Source organism: Neoarius graeffei, chromosome 24 (assembly GCF_027579695.1).
Source record: "Neoarius graeffei isolate fNeoGra1 chromosome 24, fNeoGra1.pri, whole genome shotgun sequence".
NCBI lineage: Eukaryota > Metazoa > Chordata > Actinopteri > Siluriformes > Ariidae > Neoarius > Neoarius graeffei.
Genome location: NC_083592.1, coordinates 46,346,404 through 46,370,895, shown reverse-complemented (window position 1 = coordinate 46,370,895; position 24,492 = coordinate 46,346,404). Strand labels below are relative to the sequence as shown.

At 41.6% G+C, this 24,492-nt stretch overlaps 1 protein-coding gene across 2 annotated transcripts in view; it reads left to right on the top strand.

Annotated features, from left to right (window-relative positions):
• npdc1b (neural proliferation, differentiation and control, 1b) overlaps nt 1-24,492 on the top strand; it is a 66,622-nt gene that overhangs the window by 24,088 nt on the left and 18,042 nt on the right. For both annotated transcript variants that reach the window (XM_060906719.1, XM_060906718.1), the window contains exon 2: nt 12,354-12,500. In XM_060906719.1, the coding sequence (XP_060762702.1) occupies nt 12,354-12,500 (147 nt within the window). The remainder of the gene's footprint in view (nt 1-12,353; nt 12,501-24,492) is intronic.

The following is a 24,492-nucleotide window of genomic DNA, read 5'->3' as shown; positions in this document are numbered from 1 at the left end:
TACATGGCTAAAAGTTTGTGGACACCTGACCATCACACCTATATATGGGCTGTTGTAACAAAATTGAAAACACACAATTATCTAGAATGTCACTGTATGCTGTAGCTTTATAGTTTCCCTTCACTGGAACCAAGAGGCCCGAACCTGTTCCAGCATGACGGTGCCTCTGTACACAAAGTGAGCTCCATGAAGACATGGTCTGCCAAGGTTAGAGTGGAAGAACTTGAGTGCCCTGTACAGAGCCCTGACCTCAACCCCACTGAAAACCTTTGGGATGAACTGCACCCCAGGCCTCCTCACCCAACATCAGTACCTGATCTCACTAATGCTCTTGTGGCTGAATGGACAAATCCCCATAGCCACGCCCTAAAATCCTAGAAGAGTGGAGATTATTATAACAGCAAAGGGGGGACATAATCTTGAATGGGATGTTCAACAAGGACATATGAGCGGGATGGACAGGCATCCACAAACTCGGCCATGTAGTGTAGGCGAGTGTATGAATAATATCGCTTATGTTGCTACTGTGTCCGTGTCCACGCATGCACACATGTATAACAGGATATAAAAATCCAGTTTGGTATGAACAAAGCATAATTTGAAGTGGATGTTATTGGCCAGGTAGCAATTACTAGTCAAACAGCTTAGCCAAGTTGTTTGTCCCAATATAGGGGTTAAACTATGTGACAATATAATCTCAGTTTACACATATGGGTCCGTCTCAGAAACTGGTCTCTTATTTGGGACATTATGGTCAAAAAATAAATTTTCTAATTTGCGTTTACCTAACACTCAGTATTTCTTTTGTCATGTTTAATAAGAATAAAGATAGCATCTTGCTTCATCTGGCCTCCACTGTGGAAAATTTTTTTGATTACAATTCAAATGTTGGGCGGCACGGTAGTGTAGTGGTTAGCGCTGTCGCCTCACAGCAAGAAGGTCCGGGTTCGAGCCCCGTGGCCGGCGAGGGCCTTTCTGTGCGGAGTTTGCATGTTCTCCCCGTGTCCGCGTGGGTTTCCTCCGGGTGCTCCGGTTTCCCCCACAGTCCAAAGACATGCAGGTTAGGTTAACTGGTGACTCTAAATTGACCGTAGGTGTGAATGTGAGTGTGAATGGTTGTCTGTGTCTATGTGTCAGCCCTGTGATGACCTGGCGACTTGTCCAGGGTGTACCCCGCCTTTCGCCCGTAGTCAGCTGGGATAGGCTCCAGCTTGCCTGCGACCCTGTAGAACAGGATAAAGCGGCTAGAGATAATGAGATGAGATGAGATGATTGCTTGGGTTAAAAATGCCAAGTTATGATGACTGAATTGATTATTCACTTAAATATGAATAATATGATACATTTTGGGTATTTGATATGGCAAAATAGGACACAATGGAAAAATCAAGAACACACCAGAAAGATGAGAATAACGGCGGTGGTAAAAGAACAGCGACTGTACCGGCTGAAGGTCGCGCGGGTCTCTGCTCCGGCGTGCGAGCAACGGGACATCACTACCGCACCGGATGGCATGCGTGGCGGGGGCGGGGCAAAATGACTGGCCGTAGATTCTATCAAAAGTTCGATCTAAATTGACCATGGTTGCAAAATATTGGCCAAAAATATGCAAACACTACGAAATATGAAAGTAAGATGAAAAAGAAACATTCTATTGCCTTATACTGCAAGACTAAAACAAAATAAAACTGTCAAAACTCACCTTTTCAATCATAACGTCCGAACGGATCACCCGCGTAACAGAAAGACCGCAAATGAAAGCACGATCAACTTCTAACTGTTGGAGTGTAAAAATTCCATTCTACACATGCAAATTGTTAATGTGTGTCTTTCCCTGCACACAAATAACACGCTACGGTAAAAAATAGACCACAACTCATTTTATAGCTCAGAAATTCATACAAGACCAGCTACCATCATAACATACTGTATTCTGTAAGAAACATATTCTATACCTAACTTTCAGCTTTCGTTTTAAAAAACAAAATCGCAGATTTATAACTAAATTTTTATATGGTGTAGTGATTTTAAGTTACTACTTTTGGTGAGGTAGTGACCTCGACCCTGAGGCTTTCCGTTTAGATCAAAACACATGATCGTATTGGTTTTGGGTCTGCAGAAAATGGAGTTACAACGGTGATCAAATATTTTGCGTGGTGTTTTATTACAGTTATGATTATTCTGTGAGCGCACCAATCCTTAGGTGTATAAAGTTACAACTTAAAATACAATTAGTGCTAGCTGTAGACTTTTCAGTGGACTACAACCTTTTTAAGGGAATGCGATGTAGTCAACCATTTATCATGTCCCAGATCAAGCCGCCATTTTTCCACAAATTTGCAGAATTTTTGCCAAATTCTGAATAGAATATTTACATCAAAGATTTAGTTTTATCTGTATTATTTCTTTCATTTTATTTCAAATTAAAACCAACATCACCATTCAAAACCATATAGTTTATTGACTGTGAGTATATTTAGTGAGGGACCCCCACAGTACCCAGTTTCTGAGACAGACCCATATACATACTGACCATGCTTGTATTTTCCAGCATCATTGTAACATCACTAAACGGTCTTATTTTCTCAAAACAACATGTCTGTGATGTTAGATTAGCATTACCTTCTAACACTAACTACAACCCCGATTCCAAAAAAGTTGGGACAAAGTACAAATTGTAAATAAAAATGGAATGCAATAATTTACAAATCTCAAAAACTGATATTGTATTCACAATAGAACATAGACAACATATCAAATGTCGAAAGTGAGACATTCTGAAATTTCATGCCAAATATTGGCTCATTTGAAATTTCATGACAGCAACACATCTCAAAAAAGTTGGGACAGGGGCAATAAGAGGCTGGAAAAGTTAAAGGTACAAAAAAGGAACAGCTGGAGGACCAAATTGCAACTCATTAGGTCAATTGGCAATAGGTCATTAACATGACTGGGTATAAAAAGAGCATCTTGGAGTGGCAGCGGCTCTCAGAAGTAAAGATGGGAAGAGGATCACCAATCCCCCTAATTCTGCGCCGACAAATAGTGAAGCAATATCAGAAAGGAGTTCGAGAGTGTAAAATTGCAAAGAGTTTGAACATATCATCATCTACAGTGCATAATATCATCAAAAGATTCAGAGAATCTGGAAGAATCTCTGTGCGTAAGGGTCAAGGCCGGAAAACCATACTGGGTGCTCGTGATCTTCGGGCCATTAGACGGCACTACATCCCATACAGGCATGCTTCTGTATTGGAAATCACAAAATGGGCTCAGGAATATTTCCAGAGAACATTATCTGTGAACACAATTCACCGTGCCATCCGCCGTTGCCAGCTAAAACTCTATAGTTCAAAGAAGAAGCCGTATCTAAACATGATCCAGAAGTGCAGACATCTTCTCTGGGCCAAGGCTCATTTAAAATGGACTGTGGCAAAATGGAAAACTGTTCTGTGGTCAGACGAATCAAAATTTGAAGTTCTTTATGGAAATCAGGGACGCCGTGTCATTCAGACTAAAGAGGAGAAGGACGACCCAAGTTGTTATCAGCGCTCAGTTCAGAAGCCTGCATCTCTGATGGTATGGGGTTGCATTAGTGCGTGTGGCATGGGCAGCTTACACATCTGGAAAGACACCATCAATGCTGAAAGGTATATCCAGGTTCTAGAGCAACATATGCTCCCATCCAGACGACGTCTCTTTCAGGGAAGACCTTGCATTTTCCAACATGACAATGCCAAACCACATACTGCATCAATTACAGCATCATGGCTGCGTAGAAGAAGGGTCCGGGTACTGAACTGGCCAGCCTGCAGTCCAGATCTTTCACCCATAGAAAACATTTAGCGCATCATAAAACAGAAGATACGACAAAAAAGACCTAAGAGAGTTGAGCAACTAGAATCCTACATTAGACAAGAATGGGTTAACATTCCTATCCTTAAGCTTGAGCAACTTGTCTCCTCAGTCCCCAGACGTTTACAGACTGTTGTAAAGAGAAAAGGGGATGTCTCACAGTGGTAAACATGGCCTTGTCCCAACTTTTTTGAGATGTGGTGTTGTCATGAAATTTAAAATCACCTAATTTTTCTCTTTAAATGATACATTTTCTCAGTTTAAACCTTTGATCTGTCATCTATGTTCTATTCTGAATAAAATATGGAATTTTGAAACTTCCACATCATTGCATTCCGTTTTTATTTACAATTTGTACTTTGTCCCAACTTTTTTGGAATCGGGGTTGTATGAAACAGACTAAAAACATCTACAAACTTGACAAACTCAGCCTGTGTTTTGAAACCTGGTATCTGGTCAGACCAAGTCGGAAGTTCATACTCTATTATGGTGTCACAGAAAGAAAGTAGGCATCCCATAAATGGCCATGACTCTGACACGGATAATGTGCACGCTGTGGCCACCATGGTTAGGTCACCTTGAGTTTCAGTTGAACCTCGGCCAAGCAGAGGCCATCTTTGGCTCTTCTGACTTTTTCTGGAGCTAATGTGTGTGTGGGTGGCTGGCTGCATGTGTGTAACTGAGTGTTAGGCTTAGGAACAGTCACCTTCATTCGTCTGAGTTGCCCTGTCAACAGAAAGTTAGATTAGAGCCCTTGTTTGGCATTTCAGTTTGGGCTTAATTGCATAAAAAGCAGTCATAGCTCTTGTTAGATATAAACACACACACAGAATCTACATTTCCAGTCTTTCATTGGAAGAAATTCTGGATTTTTGTGTAAAGTGAAAGAAACCACTCATCATTTTAACTACAAGTATTACCTCAGCTATCTAATGTTAGCTAAAAGATGCTGGTTATCAGTGAGCAGCTTTTAGCTGCTTCAACGGTTGAAACAACAGCCTCAGTGGAAATGTTGGAAGATGAAATATCATGCATAAACACATTGCATAGTTACATAGCTCCCTCTGATCACTCCTAGTTGTGAAGGAATATTCCAGGAGGAATTTATATCCCTTAATTAGCTTGAACTCTCTGGTTGCTAAGTCTTTGTCAGCAGTCTTGGATATGCACTTCGGATTCACTTAGCAATGATGAAATTTGCTCACAAGCTGAAGTAATGTCAGTGTTCCTGATGTAAATATTTGGCACTTGATTACTGTTGAAAATGTTTTCAGTCATTTAAAAAATGCTACACTATAGCTACAGCGGTGCTTGAAAGTTTGTGAACCCTTTAGAATTTTCTATATTTCTGCATAAATATGACCTAAAACATCATCAGATTTTCACACAAGTCCTAAAAGTAGATAAAGAGAACCCAGTTAAACAAAGGAGACAAAAATATTATACTTGGTCATTTATTTATTGAGGAAAATGATCCAATATTACATATCTGTGAGTGGCAAAAGTATGTGAACCTCGAGGATTAGCAGTTAATTTGAAGGTGAAATTAGAGTCAGGTGTTTTCAATCAATGGGATGACAATCAGGTATGACTGGGCACCCTGTTTTATTTAAAGAACAGGGATCTATCAAAGTCTGATCTTCACAACACATGTTTGTGGAAGTGTATCATGGCATGAACAAAGGAGATTTCTGAGGACCTCAGAAAAGGCATTGCTGTTGCTCATCAGGCTGGAAAAGGTTACAGAACCATCTCTAAAGAGTTTGGACTCCACCAATCCACAGTCAGACAGATTGTGTACAAATGAAGGAAATTCAACACCATTGTTACCCTCCCCAGGAGTGGTCGACCAACAAAGATCACTCCAAGAGCAAGGTGTGTAATAGTCGGCAAGGTCACTAAGGACCCCAGGGTAACTTCTAAGCAACTGAAGGCCTCTCTCACATTGGCTAATGTTAATGTTCATGAGTCTACCATCAGGAGAACACTGAACAACAATGGTTTGCATGGCAGGGCTGCAAGGAGAAAGCCACTGCTCTCCAAAAAGAACACTGCTGCTCGTCTGCAGTTTGCTAAAGATCACGTGGACAAGCCAGAAGGCTATTGGAAAAATGTTTTGTGGACGGATGAGATCAAAATAGAACTTTTTGGTTTAAATGAGAAGCGTTATGTTTGGAGAAGGAAAAGACTGCATTCCAGCATAAGAACCTTATCCCATCTGTGAAACATGGTGGTGGTAGTATCATGGTTTGGGCCTGTTTTACTGCATCTGGGCCAGGACGGCTTGCCATCATTGATGGAACAATGAATTCTGAATTATACCAGCCAATTCTAAAGGAAAATGTCAGGACATCTGTCCATGAACTGAATCTCAAGAGAAGGTGGGTCATGCAGCAAAACAACAACCCTAAGCACACAAGTCATTCTACCAAAGAATGGTTAAAGAAGAATAAAGTTAATGTTTTGGAATGGCCAAGTTAAAGTCCTGACCTTAATCCAATTGAAATGTTGTGGAAGGACCTGAAGCGAGCAGTTCATGTGAGGAAACCCACCAACATCCCAGAGTTGAAGCTGTTCTGTACGGAGGAATGGGCTAAAATTCCTCCAAGCCGGTGTGCAGGACTGATCAACAGTTACCGGAAATGTTTACTTGCAGTTATTGCTGCACAAGGGGGTCACACCAGATACTGAAAGCAAAGGTTCACATACTTTTGCCACTCACAGATATGGAATATTGGATCATTTTCCTCAATAAATAAATGACCAGGGCGGCACGGTGGTGTAGTGGTTAGCGCTGTCGCCTCACAGCAAGAAGGTCCTGGGTTCGAGCCCCGGGGCCGGCGAGGGCCTTTCTGTGTGGAGTTTGCATGTTCTCCCCGTGTCCGCGTGGGTTTCCTCCGGGTGCTCCGGTTTCCCCCACAGTCCAAAGACATGCAGGTTAGGTTAACTGGTGACTCTAACTTGACCGTAGGTGTGAATGTGAGTGTGAATGGTTGTCTGTGTCTATGTGTCAGCCCTGTGATGACCTGGCGACTTGTCCAGGGTGTACCCCGCCTTTCGCCCATAGTCAGCTGGGATAGGCTCCAGCTTGCCTGTGACCCTGTAGAAGGATAAAGCGGCTAGAGATAATGAGATGAGATGAGAATAAATGACCAAGTATAATATTTTTGTCTCATTTGTTTAACTGGGTTCTCTTGATCTACTTTTAGGACTTGTGTGAAAATCTGATGATGTTTTAGGTCATATTTATGCAGAAATATAGAAAATTCTAAAGGGTTCACAGACTTTCAAGCACCACTGTAGGTGTTAGCAGAGCATGAAATAAGCTAGCTAGCATTGAAGTACATTCGCCAAGACCGACAGAAAATATTGAATAATGCTACCTGGCTATAGTATGACTAAAGTAGTGAAAGAAACTGCTAAATAGCTAGCTTGGTAGTTCGCTTGTAACTCTCTAGCTAATATAGTATTAAAGAAAATAAAGTATTAAGTTACAGAGAAGCTCTAATATTACATGGGTTCTATAACATCAAGGGTTCTTTTGTAAGGATTACTAGATTTTCCATTTCGTACAATATATTATAAGATAGCATCTCATCTCTGGAAATACGTATTTGATTGAGGATATGGTTTGACTTTTCAGCAATCAGATCACGCCATTTGCTTGGAAGCTGAAGAGCTGAAGATCTGATCATGAGTACACACTTTCAGGGCACATGATATGCCATGAGGTTTGATCAAACCTAAAAGACTATGTAAATTTTAGGAGGACTTCCCGCACGCGAAGCATTTGCAGTGCAGCTCCATACTTAAGAGAATACGGTAATGCACCGACCTAATTTTTTATGGCTTTTGCAACTGAACGACATCCATATGTACGAACGACGTACATGTACCACCACAGGGAACCCGATCGTAAGTGCAAGGCAACGTGTCTTATAAACACTTGACCACCGGACAATGATATTTATATCTTTATTTACATAAGATAGATGGGGTTTTATTCAGCGCTTATTTTTAATTTGCTTTTTTAAAAATAATGTGGAATTATTTACTAACTCCGCTTTTAGGTAGTGCCTAAAAATATATATATTCTCTGTAACAGGACAAGCTCCATTATTTTGCTTATTAACCTCAATAGAGGGAACAGTGAAGGAATAACCATTTATAGCTGCTATAATGTAAGTGATAACAGGAACTAACTTGTCTCACAGATATCCCATAACATTAAATGTAACTGTAAAAACTTGATGTGGTTGATTTGAATTGATGCAATTCCATGTAAATGTCAACCTCACAGGAAATCCCAAATTTCAAATTAAACAAACTAAATCAATAAACAAATAAATACATACATAAATAAATATTTTGATCACCTAATATGTCACTGTCAGTCTTTCTTTCTTATAATGTAAACCCCAAGCTAAAATCAACTTTGATCATGTACAATTCTATATTATTGCCACAAGCCACAGAAATGTATGCTAAAATCCACAAAACAGCAAAACAATAGCCATCCTAAATATTATTTAAGAACTTTGATAGTTTTAGCTGATATTTAGAGAGTTTTTCAAAGGGTTATGGTGGTTAAATTGCTGATTTTCTAAATATATGCCATGTCTATTTCAGACGCGTCACATCCATAACGGAATTTCGTCACATCCATAACGCTGACTTTTCCTTCCGAAACTCTGCATGAAATACAAAATATTTTAAACAAAGATTTTTTAATATTCACCTTGGACCCCTCTATCAAATGGATATCTCCATTTCGACATTAGGTTTACAATTTCACAGAGTTTGATAAAAATGTACAGTCACCCAAGAAAAGTGATACTTTTTCTGTCACATCCATAACGCATCTTTTATTGGCATTTTCTGGCATGCCGTAGATGTACTATGGGAATTGTTCTTGTTCTATCACTTCTCCAGTATGGTACAGCCTTAAAATATGCAACACCTGTTTAAATACTGGGAGACAATAAAACATGCACTGGGTCATTTGTTGCCATTTTGAGTTCAAGTGTCACGTCCATAATGCTGGAATTGCTCATGTGTCATTTATTAATAATTTAAAAATTGTTGTTGGTATAAGAAGAGTAAAACACATTGGAATGTGTTGTTATAGGACAATAATCCAGTAAATAATAATAAACAAAAGTAAATAATCAACTTTGGGGTGGTAACAGTAGCTCTGCTCCTTGTCGGGCTGCCCTATAGTTGATTATTTTCTCAGAATAGCACTCACTCCCTGTTGTGTTTTATTCCTTACCTGTTACATAGGTAATAGATTTTTATCTACAGTATCCATTTTTTGCCAGCATAACTGGCAAAAACATTTTTTTTTTTTTTAGTGTTCAGACATCACTGCCTGTACATCTACTGAGCTTGTAAATGTTCATACTGAATATTTGATTGTGTGCAGTGTCGTATTATAGTTACACTGCCTCTGAGTGGGCCTTTACAATAATTCATATAGTGCATGAATAATTTAATATGAACAGAAGTAAAGATATTATTCAGTCCATGATGATGATTAGAACTGGCTGATTTAGCTCGCATGTGTGAAAGCTACTAAAAATAAAATAAAGCCCAGTTTTCTATGTTTTGGTTAAAATGTCAACAGAGGCTCAGAAAACTGTTTTCCATCTGCATTAGGCAACTAAATTTTATCTTTTCTTCCCTGTTTAATGCCAGTCTGTCCCAAAACATCTGCACCCCCAGCACCCTGGTGACTCACACCTGATGATGTCATGCACTCTCAGTTGCCATGGCAGTCGTTATGGCAACTGCAGCCAAGGCACTGGAGATGAAAGCCATTCACAGGTGCAAGTCAAGGGTTAATATCGATAGCACGGCTAATGCTAATTATGCGCTTCGCTCTGCATGCAAGCAGCAGCTTTTACTGCATTTTCAACTTTCACACACTCCTCCACACTTCGTGCACCGTCTTGGTTCAATGTTTTTCACAGTGAAGAAGTGTAAGAAAAACACTCCGCTCGTGGCTTGGAGATCACATGCCAGCTGGTTGTTGGCAGATCTCTCCCTCCCACTTGCCCAGCATGGAGACTTTAGTCCTGGGTTTCTGTCTCTGAGACACGATATTTCATCAGAGGGTGTTTATTCGCACTGGCCTGCTGTGTTATCTGCACTCCCACCTGTTCACACACGATGCACGTTGGCGAGGTGACATCACCGTGACCGCTGTCACAGATCGCTGCTTTGATGGCAAGATGTCTCGGTTCCTCAGTGTGTCCTTCAGAAAGATGTTATTTGGCAGAAACATTTACTGGCACTGAAGAACGACCTTGACTTACAGTACGTTTCTGTGAAAACAATGAATGTATTTTAATCTTACCTGTGGAGTTTGGGTTTGATCCTGTTCCAATGTAACTAGTCATGAAGTCACCTCACAGTGAATCAGTGATATTGCATCAGTATTATACAGTTGGTTGCAAAAGTTTGTGCCCTTCATGGTTTTTGAGCGAAAGTTTTGGTGTGAGCCAATAAAAGAATATTTGTGTTTTATTCTTTCCACATTCACTGGATATGAGCAGTCGCATGCTCTGATTGGCTACTCTATTACTAGGATATCAGCTCATATACCATGAGTAGAGAAAAACAAAATGGCGGCTTTGTTATTAAGCATTTAAAAAAAACAGAAATGGCTGAAAGAATATAGTGTCCCCCCCCCCCCCCCCCCCCCCCCCCCCATGTATCTCTTGTTCCACACTACAGCCCAGTCGGTGGCGGTAACGCACCTTTAACTTGCTTTGCCAACCGCCAAAAAACCCTAAAGAAGAAAACAAAATGGCGGCGCGTTTTGCTGAACCAACTGAAGACGAAATAAAAACACTACTCGAAAACAAAACCCCAAAAAATATTTAAAAAAAGCAACAAAATATGGAATAAAAGTTTTTGATGGTAAGAACATATCTTTTTTATTTTTCAATAATAATAATAATAATAATTATTATTATTATAGCATTTTCACAAATTATTACTGTCATTTTGCCAGTTTGTTTACATTCTAAGCGGAAATTATTTTGTCGGATGTTTTGTATAAAGCTTTTATTTATCGAATTTGCAAAAAAATAAAACTCAAAATGCTCTGTTTCTCAAAATCCAGTGAATGTGGATAGAATAAAACAGTTATTCCACTCAATCTCGTTGTACACGACTTATAGCAAACTTGGCTATCAGCTCATGTACGACTCGATTTCGTGGAATAGCTGTTAAATATTATAGATGGATGAATATTGGTTAAATAACTCAATGTTTTTCTAACAGGAAAAAATAATAAAAAAAATCCATATCTTTTTTAAAAATAAAATTTAAAAATTTTTCTGTTTATTTGCAGTTTTTAAAATTATTTATTTTAGTATATTACTAAATATTAAATGTCTAAATACTGTTTTAAAATAAAAATAGTTTAAATATCTTTATTTTTAGTACTTTTAAAATTACCATTAACAGTTTACATTGGCTTTGCATGTTCATTCATTCATCTTCAGTGAGCACTTTATCTTGGTCAGGATTGTGGTCGAGTCAGAGCCTCTAGAAACACTCAGGAACTCTGGGTGCAAAACCGGAATACACCCTGGATGGGACGCCGGTTTATCACAGGGCATCAAAAACCCACATCCCCACACTGTTTTACACCTAGATGTAAATTAGAGCCACTGATCAACCTACTGATATGTTTTAGGGAGTTGGGAGGAAACTGGAAAACCCGGAGGAAACCCATGCGGGGAAAGCAGGAGAACATGTGAAAAGCTGCTCAGACAGTAACCCTGAGCTCTGAATCAAACCAAGGACCCTAGAGATGAGACACCACCAGTCTGCTGCTTACTGTCGCTTTAAACATAGTAAAACCCAGTCGGTATTATAAACAAAATGTACCAACAAATAAAAAGCATGTGATGTAGTGTAAACAACTTTAATTATTGATGCGCTGCATAGCACCCAGCTGGCTCGCTTTCAGGTTTCCATCTGCTCCTGAATGGTGATGAATTTAAAACAAGCCTTTTCTTTAATATAACAGCTGCTCTGCATTGTACTATCTCAGTGTTTTGTGTGTCCAATACTCGCTATTTGTAATATTTTTAAGATTTTGCTACACTGTTGTGCATTGAGTGAGTGCATTCATCATGCATTTGTTCCCCGGGCCTGTTGCGTTTATTCATCATAGTGCTGTAAAGTGTTTGGCCATTTACAGTCATAGCTGTGTGTAGTCAATGTTTATTTTCCACAGATTTACGAGAACAATGTACATTTAGGAAGCTGTAACAATGTGTTGCATCACAGAATAGATGAAGGAAGCTTACAGCTATTCAATAAAGTCTACTGATGATTCTTGTCTCCTTTTATCGCATAATAAATAGACCGTATATTGTTTGCCTACTTGATGTACTAAGCAGTCTGCCCTATTGTTCTTTTGCTACATTGACTGACAGATAAAAGCTATACTTATAGGGATATGTGTGTGTGTGTCTCAGCAGTGGGCCAGTGTCCCCGCAGCCTGGATTGCGCCCGTGAAGGTCGTCATTTTTGCCAGCCTGGCTCGTCCCACTGCGGCCCCTGCCTGGCTCCGCTCATCGAGAGCAAGAAAGGGAAGTGTGTGGTCAGGAGACGAAACCACATTAGTAAGTAACTTTGGAAGTCCACGTGAGTGTGTTTTATGAAGCCCTTGAGGTTTAATCTTGAAGACATTTTATATTTTTGGAATGGATGAAGCCCATGGGACAAGTTCAATTGCCTTAATTATTACAACTGCAGTACCAGTCAAAAATTTGGACACACCTTCAAATTCAATGGATTTTATTTATTTTTATTAATTAAAGGAAGCTTCTTCATGTCTTAAAGTAATGATGAATGTCGTTTCTCTTTACTTAGTTGACCGGTCCTTGACATATTTAACAGTTATTCCATGAAATCGAGTCGTACATGAGCTGATAGCCCGACGAGGCGCGTAGCACCGAGCTGGTTATAAGCCATGTACGATAAGATTGAGTGGAATAACTGTTTTATTCGACCCACATTCACTGGATTTTGAGAAATGGAGCATATTTATTTTTAGTTTTTGCAAATTTGAAATTAAAAGCTTTTTACAAAACGTCCTACAAAATCATTTCTGCTTAGAATGTAAACAAACCGGTGAAATGACAGGAGCAATTTGTGAAAAATGCTATAATAATAATTCTTGAAAAATAAAAAAAAGATACATTCTTATCAAATACAACCCCGATTCCAAAAAAGTTGGGACAAAGTACAAATTGTAAATAAAAACGGAATGCAATAATTTACAAATCTTACAAACTGATATTGTATTCACAATAGAACATAGACAACATATCAAATGTTGAGATATTTGAGACATCAAAAGTGAGTCATTTTGAAATTTCATGCCAAATATTGGCTCATTTGAAATTTCATGACAGCAACACATCTCAAAAAAGTTGGGACAGGGGCAATAAGAGGCTGGAAAAGTTAAAGGTACAAAAAAGGAACAGCTGGAGGACCAAATTGCAACTCATTAGGTCAATTGGCAATAGGTCATTAACATGACTGGGTATAAAAAGAGCATCTTGGAGTGGCAGCGGCTCTCAGAAGTAAAGATGGGAAGAGGATCACCAATCCCCCTAATTCTGCACCGACAAATAGTGGAGCAATATCAGAAAGGAGTTCGACAGTGTAAAATTGCAAAGAGTTTGAACATATCATCATCTACAGTGCATAATATCATCAAAAGATTCAGAGAATCTGGAAGAATCTCTGTGCGTAAGGGTCAAGGCCGGAAAACCATACTGGGTGCCCATGATCTTCGGGCCCTTAGACGGCACTGCATCACATACAGGCATGCTTCTGTATTGGAAATCACAAAATGGGCTCAGGAATATTTCCAGAGAACATTATCTGTGAACACAATTCACCGTGCCATCCGCCGTTGCCAGCTAAAACTCTATAGTTCAAAGAAGAAGCTGTATCTAAACATGATCCAGAAGCGCAGACGTCTTCTCTGGGCCAAGGCTCATTTAAAATGGACTGTGGCAAAGTGGAAAACTGTTCTGTGGTCAGACGAATCAAAATTTGAAGTTCTTTATGGAACTCAGGGACGCCGTGTCATTCGGACTAAAGAGGAGAAGGACAACCCGAGTTGTTATCAGCGCTCAGTTCAGAAGCCTGCATCTCTGATGGTATGGGGTTGCATTAGTGCGTATGGCATGGGCAGCTTACACATCTGGAAAGACACCATCAATGCTGAAAGGTATATCCAGGTTCTAGAGCAACATATGCTCCCATCCAGACGACGTCTCTTTCAGGGAAGACCTTGCATTTTCCAACATGACAATGCCAAACCACATACTGCATCAATTACAGCATCATGGCTGCGTAGAAGAAGGGTCCGGGTACTGAACTGGCCAGCCTGCAGTCCAGATCTTTCACCCGTAGAAAACATTTGGCGCATCATAAAACGGAAGATACGACAAAAAAGACCTAAGACAGTTGAGCAACTAGAATCCTACATTAGACAAGAATGGGTTAACATTCCTATCCCTAAACTTGAGCAACTTGTCTCCTCAGTCCCCAGACGTTTACAGACTGTTGTAAAGAGAAAAGGGGATGTCTCACAGTGGTAAACATGGCCTTGTCCCAACTTTTTTGAGATGTGTTGTTGTCATGAAATTTAAAATCACCTAATTTTTCTCTTTAAATGATACATTTTCTCAGTTTAAACATTTGATATGTCATCTATGTTCTATTCTGAATAAAATATGGACTTTTGAAACTTCCACATCATTGCATTCTGTTTTTATTTACAATTTGTACTTTGTCCCAACTTTTTTGGAATCGGAGTTGTACTTTCATTCCATATCTTTTTGCTTTTTTTTTTGTATTTTGGGGGATTTTGTTTTGAAGTAGAGTTTTTATTTCGCCCTCGGTTGGTTCAGCAACACGCACCGCCATTTTTCTTTTTCTTTAGGTTTTTTTTTTTGACAGTTGGCAAACCAACTTAAAGGTGCGTTACCGCTACCCTACTGGGCTGGAGTGTGGATCAGGAGGTATTGGGTGGGGGGAACTATATTCTTTTAGCTATTTCTGTTTCTTTTAAATACTTGATAACAAAATGATATATCTGACCTGATGCGCTCTGCCATTTTGTTTTTCTCTACTCACGGTATAGAGGATTTCGACGTGACGTCACAGGTCACGTGATGCCCCGGTGTCCGCCATTTTGAAGGTCAAGCTAGCTAATGTCAACAACATAGTAGCTGGTATGTTACTGTAGCAATGTTTACGTTCAGTCATTTGGATGACTGTTAAAACCTTTCAGTCTCAAGTTTTTCCTTTACTGTATTTACTAGTTTACTGAGCTAGCGCGCTCGGGCAGGCTGGGAGCTAGCGCGCTAGCTCGGGCAGGCTGGGAGCTAGCGCGCTCGCTCCCAGCCTGCCCGAGCGCGCTAGCTCAGTAAACTAGTAAATACAGTAAAGGAAAAACTTGAGACTGAAAGGTTTTAACAGTCATCCAAATGACTGAACGTAAACATTGCTACAGTAACATACCAGCTATGATGTTGTTGACATTAGCTAGTGCTAACAGCTAGTTGCTAGTGCACTGCTACAACTACACCGACCCTAATAATACAGTTCATTGCCTGGTAACAGCAAATTTATAACGGGCCATGTCTCAACAGACTAAGAAGTTATTTCAATGACATTTAATAACATTTTGTTTATCCTGAGGACCGAAAGTAAATGAAAATGTGAACAAACCTTAGCTGTAATAAGATGGCGACCACTGGCTCCAGGGACGACCCGCTGATGTAGGCATGTTACCCAGCCTGGTTTTTAACGACATAGGTATACAGATCATGTGGGCCGAAGTCAGGTAAAGACGAGGGCTTCGTGTACTTCCGTACGTCAGTGAACAATCCTGGTGGAAGCAGGTAAACGTCGTTCTCTAAGCCTGCTAACCTCAGTTTTTGCAAATACCTCTCCCTCTGCTCGCCCTGTAAATGCCCTACGTCACTGGATAGTGAAGGTGTTTTCTGCATCTCACTCCTTTTTCTTTTATGTTTTTTCCCTGGTATTTCCCACATGCCTGACTGCAGGTCAGGAAGATCACCCGCGCTGCAGCACTGCAAAGCCAGAAAAAGATAGCCTGGTAACATGTACAGATTACGTACACCAGCATCATTGATTTTCTGGTGATATCGCTTGTTACTCGCATCATCTAGGCCGGATAAAATACTCGACAATGAGACTTCGTCATGATCAACAGTGTATCGCTACCGGTAGTCGCCATATTTGTGACCGTCAAAATGGCGCCGTCTACTTGTTGACATGGCAACGGTCACGTGGGTCGAAAACCTCTATATGAGCTGATATCCTAGTAGTAGAGTAGCCAATCAGAGCGCACGATTGCTCATATCCAGTGAATGTGGATAGAATAACATAGATAGCTACAGTTGTTGAATAGGGCTATTTATTGTTTGTATTATTATTTACTCTTTACTGTTTGATCTCAAACACATTAAGAAGGCAAGAAACTCATCCACTAATTAACTTTTGACAAGGCACCTGTTAATTGAAAAGCATTCCAGGTGATGACGTCATTAAGCTGGTTAAGATAACGCCAATAGTGTGCAAAGCACCATCAAGGTAAACGCTGGATACGCTGAAGAATCTGAAACATTTTTTGTGTTTTAACATTTTTTTTAACATACAATTCCATACATGTTCCATTTGTTATTTCATAGTTTTAATATCTTCAGTATTGTTCTATAATGTAGAAAATGGTCCAAATACAGAACAACCTATGATGAGTAGGTGTGTCCAAACTTTTGACTGATACTGTATTACTACAGTTAGAGATGTTAAAGGCATTGTGACTCGGAGGATGAGAGAGGAGGCGTCTCTAGTAAATGACATGCTGACATGCCCGTAACATGTGTTTGTCCTTACCGTCACCATCTTTTGTTACCGTCATCACCCTGATGAGCCACGCCTCAGTCCTGTCCGATAATTACTGTTATTATTGTGACCACATGCTTTTAGATCTGACTCATTTTTTTTCCCCCTGTGGCTTAAATGCTGCATTGAGCTAAGCAGCTGTGTAGACATCTGACATCTGAGCCTCCACTTTAGGTAAAATTGGGATGTCTCACTAACACCAATTTCATTTCTCGTACAGTGATTGAAGTCTGAAGTGCACCGTGGTATTAGGAGCAATTTAGCTACGTAATGGGGATTTTGGAGAGAGTGTGCAATGACGAACGATTGAGTCAGAGAAGAGATGATGATTTGAGGGGGCCAATAGTTCTGGAGTCAGTAATTTACTGTGTATATTTCAAGTGAAGAATCAGCATTGAATCCCACTCTAGTCATGATGACCAACCACTCGTCATCAACGCATTCACTATTTTCCTTGCTTTCCTTCTACATGCCTCTCTCGTTCTCTCATGTCCCGTTCGACAAGTCTTCCTCGCTCTTGCCTCGTCTCGCATCGCTCTCTCTCCTCCTCTCTCACCCACGCAGCATTCACAATGCAACAGGAGATGTGAGAGAGAGGAGGAATAAATCAAACACAGCTCTCTGCGCTCGGTGCCGCAGTGCCAAGCGATTCAAAAGGAAATCACTTTCATCAAACACGGCTGGGAATAAACCCTAGCTCTCTTTCGTTATACGTCTGTAAATCTAAAAACCTATTTAAAGAGGGAGTGAATAAATAAAGCACAGCTCTCTGCTCGAATCCAGCTCCTTTATATCAGGTAGAAGAGAAGTTTGGGCTGTCTGTAACCTCGTGAATTAAAGCACGGGTGATGGTGGCGTGTGATCAATACGGGGCAGCAGGCAGAGCTAATAAACACTGCAGCAGGAAAGATTCAGCAGTCCGTCCATCTCTACCTCTCAGTCCAGATGGGGTATTCTCCTCATCTTGTGGATTCAGTGAAGATACTCTCACTTTGAGTTCGCTTCAGGAATGACGGCCTGATCCTCGGATACATTCTTTGATTGTTTTGCAATATTAATCAGCCTGATGGCCAGAGTTTATCACTTTTTCTGAAAGATGTTATGATTTTTATAATGTTCACGATGCGGCTTGGTGTTTAATAGTGCATGCTTGTGAGAATGCGAAGGAAGAAATTAAATATAAATGTAAAAAAAAAATCAAACTCATAATCAACTGCAGTATAGATATCTGCCGCAATATAGATGCAGAGCTGTCCACAAGCGCCGGTGACTGGCGGTTTTCTCCGCCTACACAGACGGTCTGCGCCGGCTACTCGATCCCAGAAAAAAATAAAAACTTGCCTTTCAACATTCAAGCGATTTTATATCATCTCCACTGCCCATAATTTGCTGCAAATCCAATTATTCCACCATGAAATTGTCTTCAATTCAGGTCTAGCATGACCGGAAGCGACACCATATTTGTTGATCGGTTCTCGTGCTCTGATTGGCTGAGCCAGACCACGTGACCACACCATAGCAGACGGTAAAGACGAAGTTGGTGGTTGTTGCAAACGATTTCACTCGGTTTTCACAAAATGCCACCGGAGAAGAAACTAAAACCTTCCGTGGGTCAAATAAATCTAAAGTCTATGTTTTCTGCAGGTTTGTACATATAAATCGTAATTAATATTTTCATATCTAAGAATTGTTATTTTCATATTCAGAAACTACCCAGAGTACCTAAGTTCCCATGTAGAAGGGCCTGGTCCCTTAGCTAAGGCTTCATACTTATAAAGTGCAAGTGCAAATAACTAATTGTATGCAAATATTTATGCTGAAATTAAAACTATACAAGTCAAGTCAACTTTATTGTCAAATATGCTATACATGCTCGACTTACAGCACAGATGAAATTTCAGTCCTCTCTGACCCACGGTGCAAACAGGCAATGCAATAAATAAAAATAAAAATAGAATAATTGAAAAAACAAACAAACAATATAAACAGTATAAACACTCTAGATAAGAACTAGACATAGACTAAACACTCAGACAAACAATATAAACAGTATAAATAAATAAATAAATAAATAAATAAATAAACAGTATAAACACTAGATAAGAAATACAATACTCAATACCACACCAGAAGCACATCAAGTACGTTACACATGCACCAAATAAGCTCAGCATGTAGTTGTGTTACAGAGCCAGGCAGCGTACTACAAAGGGGAACTGAGAAAGCCAAGCACGCACACATTGGGAGGGAAATTTCATACATATTTTGCAAGTATTTTACAGGGAAAATGTTAGTAATTTATTAGTTGAGAATGCACCAGAAGGCATGTAGATCTCAAAATTTTCTGAGGGGGCCATGCCTCCAGACCTCCCTAGCATTAGCATGCCTTAGATTACAGAGCCGCCTACTACTATTTTTTTTTTTTAGCCAACTACTTCAGATTTTCTGGAGAACCCTGTAGATGTGAGTAGGGAGTCAAACTCTCATGGTTACCAGAGGACTGGCCTCCCACTGTAACCGTAGCAGTGTAATAGGCGAGAGGCCGAGGGCTATAGAAATGGAGATTGGTGCTGCCCAATGTGCCTTGTGGCATGGGAAGGGCATCCATCCATCCATCCATCCATCCATCCATCCATCCATCCATCTATCTAGATAATCCATCCATCTATCTAATCTATCTTGAATCAAACTCTGAGAATTTGCAAGGATCAACCAATCACCAATTTAGGACCGATGCACTGTGATTCACTGACAGAAAGTCTCCAGATTCTGAAAAATGTCATTTTGAAATAAAAAGAAAAGCATTCAGAAATTCATCATTCTTAAAAGTGCAAATAAACGAGTCAGTAAAAACTGTGAAACAAAAAAAAAATGTTATTTTGGCAGACAGTACATTTAAATTTACTTTTAAATTGCAATTTGAAAATGTAAATTATTTCATTATAATGAAATGTACTGATATTTTACAATAGGATTATACTGTATAGCTATAAATGCATTTAATTATTTATCTGTTTGTTTTGTTTTATGATTTTTGAGCCGTTTTGTCCTCCATACAAATTTATCAACTGTTACTAATCACTGAATCCCGGTTCTATCACAGTTGAGCAAAACTGTAACTATCTGTAATTAAAACATAGTGTGCTCTTACAATTAGGTGGGCAAATCATAAATCCATTAGCTAGCACACTTCTAGTGAAAGCGCTAATGTTCTGCCCGATTCCATGCTTTGGTTGCCTGGAAACCTAATTAACTTGGTTAAGACGTAGTTGCTAAAATAATGTAATGAAGTAATTAGCTCATCTGTCCATAAGACTGATGAGTTTTTGCCATGGCGTGGCGTTTGTTGTTCGTCCATCGTCCACAATTCAGTTAAATCGTATCTCCTCCATCAGTTCTCCACGGGTTTCTGTTCCGATTGTTTTGTTTGAAAGAACTCATCACTTTGCACAAAACTTGGTCATTGTTTTGTCAGTTTTTTGCTCTCTCTCTTGGATGTCCATCACTCCGCAATGATGACTTCAATGGCGTCTAAGATGGGATGGCAGCCCAAATGCTGAGGCACACGTGCGTCTGCACACTGGGCATACGACGGTGGTGCTGGGGTCTGGTCTCCTCTCCTTCCCATCTTGTCGTTTCCGATCCAGCTCGTCAAGTCTGTTCTCCTCGAAGGTTTTTACTCCTTGGCAGACAGCATGGTGCCAGGCACATCTGTCTGCAGCAATGGTCTCCCATTCTCGATGTGAAATGCTGCATGCAGCAAGGGATGATTTCAACGAGTCCTTGAAGCGCTTGTAGGGGCGTCCGACCTTTCTCGTGCCAGAAGCAAGCTCGCAGTAGAACACTGTCTTCGGGAGTCGTGAATCGTCCATTCGTACCACATGGCCAGCCCATCTCAGTTGAGCTTTCATGATGAATGCCAGGCATGTTTGCTCTACGGAGCACTTCTGTATTGGGAACCTTGTCTGTCCAGGAGATACAGATGATCTTGCGCAAGCAGCAGAGGTGAAATCTGTCCAGTGCTTTTAGCTGCTTTTTGTACAGTGTCCATGTTTCACAACTGTAAAGAAGGGCTGTAATGACGACTGCCTTGTAGACTGCCAGTTTTGTCTGGGGTCTGATGCCACATTCACCCCACAGCCGTGTCCAGAGCCTGCCGAAAGAGGAGCCTGCCTTCGCAATCCTGTTTGACACTTCTTTGTCCATACTGCAGGATGAGGTCAGTGTACTTCCCAGGTAGGTAAAGCTCTCTACATTGTTCAGCTCTGTTCCTTCAATCACAATGTGAGGGGCTGGTAGTGACAGCCCTGGTGCAGGCTGAAGCATCACTTCTTCTGTTTTCTTCAGGCTAATTGCCAAACCAAAGGCTTTGCTGGCTGTTGACAGGTAACTTGTGAGTTCTTGCAGATCTGCTTCGCTGAGAGCAGCAAGGGCGCAATCATCTGCAAAGAGGAAGTCTCTCACTAGGGCCTGCAGTACTTTGGTTTTAGCTTTAAGACGCCGTAGGTCAAAGACCCGCCCGTCACATCTGTAGCGGATGGTTACCCCTGCATCTGTCACAGAGACTGCTTTGAACAGCACGGTAGCAAACATGAGGCTGAAAAGGGTGGGTGCCATAACACATCCTTGTTTTACACCATTCGTGATCAGAAAAGAGTCAGACACCGTGTCGTTTCCCACAACACGGGCCATCATCCCATCATGGAAGGACCTGATGATGCAGACAAACTTCGGGGGACAGCCCAGTTTAGACAGGATAAACCACAGGCCCTCACGGCTAACAGTGTCAAACACCTTTGTTAAATCCACAAACATAATGTACAGGTTTTGATTTTGTTCGCGACACTTTTCCTGGATTTGACGGAGTGTGAATATCATGTCAATAGTTCCTCTGTTGCTTCTGAAGCCACACTGGCTTTCAGACACCACGTCGTCCAACAGGTGCTGAGTGATGCGGTTGAGGACAATGCGGGCCATGACTTTCCCTGCAGCACTCAGCAGCGAGATCCCCCTGTGGTTGTCACATGATGCTCTGTCTCCTTTATGCTTGTAAAAGTGGATGATGTTGGCATCTTTGAAGTCTTGTGGTACTGATCCCTCCTTCCAAAACATTTGCATCAGTTCTGTCAGCTTGGCTGTGACAGCTTCCCCTCCTTCTTTGAGGACCTCAGGAGGTATACCATCTGGCCCTGGTGCTTTTCCTCCTTGGAGTTGCTTAATGGCCTTCTGGGTTTCCTCCAGGCTGGGAGGGTCGTCGAGAAAGGCCATAAGTGGGTGCTGTGGCATGTCCTGGATTGCCTGTTGGTTGATGTTGGAGGGTCTGTTGAGCAGCTGACTGAAGTGTTGTCTCCAACGCTCAGTTATGTCACTTTTCTCTGTAAGGAGAGTACCATCAGCTGAACGGACAGGTGCCATAGCGTTGGAAGAGGGGCCATACACTGCCTTCAGACCAGCAAAGAACTTTCTTGTGTTGTGCTCATCTGCATACTGTTGCAGTTCAGCAGCCTTGGACTCCCACCATTTGTCCTTCATTCGTCTGAGTTCTGTTTGGACTTTACTCCTGAGGTGCTTCAAGTGGTCATGCTTTGCGGTGGAGTTCTTGTCATTCAGCCATCTTGTGAAAGCTTCTTGCTTTTGCTTGAGGAGGCTGGTGATTTCTTCATTGTTGTTATCAAACCAGTCCTGGTGTTTGCGCTTTGTTTGACCTAGTGTGAGTTCGGATGTGCCATACATTACTTTGCGAAAGTTTCCCCATGCTTTCTCTGGGTTACTTTCAGCGGGCAGATTCTTGATCTGTTCCCCGAGGTTTCGTGCTAACAACTCTTTTGTTTCTGGATGTGAGAGTTTCGAGATATCAAGCTTCTTCTTGATGCTGTCATTCCTCCTCCTGTGTGTATGGTGTGCACTGGCAGTTGAGAAGAAGAGCTTTGATCGCAGCAGCGTGTGATCAGTCCAGCAGTCAGCTCCTCTCATTGCCCTTGTGATGCGCACATCTCGAATGTCTTGCCGTCTTGTTATTATAAAGTCAATTTGATGCCAACGCTTTGAGCGGGGGTGCATCCAAGTGACCTTGTGGATGTCTGGTAGCTGGTACAGGGTGTTTGTGACTGTGAGGCCATGCTCAGAGCAGAGAGTGAGGAGCATCTGGCCATTTGAGTTTTCCATCCCTATACCGTGGGGTCCTATGACATCTGGCCATGATTGAGAGTCACTGCCCACGCGAGGATTGAAGTCTCCCATAAGCAACAACTTGTCATGTTTGGGTACAGCGTGCAGCAAATGTGCGAGTTTCTCATAGAATAGTTCTTTCTGCTCTTGTGCATAGCTCATGGTAGGGGCATATGCACTGATGAGTGTCAGCTGCGTCCTCCCTTTCAGGGCTAGTCTCATTACCATAAGGCGATCATTAATTCCTCTGGGAAGGGTTTCTAGGTTTCTCACAAGTGGGGTACGGATGGTGAAGCCAACTGCAGATTCTCTGGGCTCGTCCTGACACTTTCCTGACCAGAAGAATGTGTATCCGCCACCAGTCTCAGTTACCTCCCCTGTATCGGCCAAGCGTGTTTCGCTCAATGCAGCAATGTCAATGTTGTACCATTGTAGCTCATGTGCTACAAGAGCTGTGCGTCGTTCTGGTCGGTCAGAGTCATTCCTATCCATCAGGGTTCTGACGTTCCAGACTCCAACACAAAGCATTGTCTTCTTGTGTGTGTGCTTTGGTGCATATTGTCTCTGGTTTCGACCGCATTGTTAGATGTCCAGACAGCTGCGGTGCTCTGACAGGATGAGCTGAGACAAGCTTTCTTTAGGTCACCTTTTCTAGACCCTTCCCCTGCAGGGGGGAGCAGTGCTAACCCTGAAGAGGGCTGCTCCGTCACCAGGATGGCTGCCGAATCCTACCCTTGCCTCATGTGGGCAGAGAGCGACCATCCAGTCCTGACCGCCTGCGTGCAGGTCCGTGGCTAGCGGCTCCCAGCGCCATCTTACACCTGCCGCCGTTGCCACTCGCCCGTCGCCACAGGTCTTTGGTGAAAGAGCCATTGAGTCCTGGGCAAGTAAAGCAGAGGGTGAGAAAGAAGTCAGAGACTGTGGGTTGCCCAAGCTCCACGACCTCCCTCTCAATTCAGCCGTGTTGTGCCAGGAGGGATACAGAACATAACATCCTGGCCACGACTAAACTGCAGCCACTTAGCCATGGCAGTGAAATGTAGAGAGAGAGTACTGGTAGCTGGTGGTTTGGAGTCAGGGTTTTCCTTCCCCTAGATGGACTGCCTGCCATGGCTGATAAGCTCCATCTGCCCGACTGTTGTTGTTGTTGTTGGTGGTGGTGTACTGCCTTTCGTCTGACCTCTCACTCGTAACCTGCCCGGCATGGTTGGACCTGCCAGGGGCTTAAGAGCCCCCGCCGGTATGGCCCACAGGATCCTTGAGGCACTCAAGCCTTCCCACCACGACAAGGTAGCAGCACAGGGGGAAGAATTTTTTTGCTAACGAGCTAATAATTAGGCCAAATTAATGAATTTTCCAGGCCTCTCACTAGAATGTTATCTCCTCTCTCATTTCTCATCTGATTTCGGTTCTGATCGATGTTTTGGGTAGAGCTTCCTTTGAGGAACAAAACTTGGTTGGTTGTTGATTTTCCTGTTGTAAATGATTTGTTTA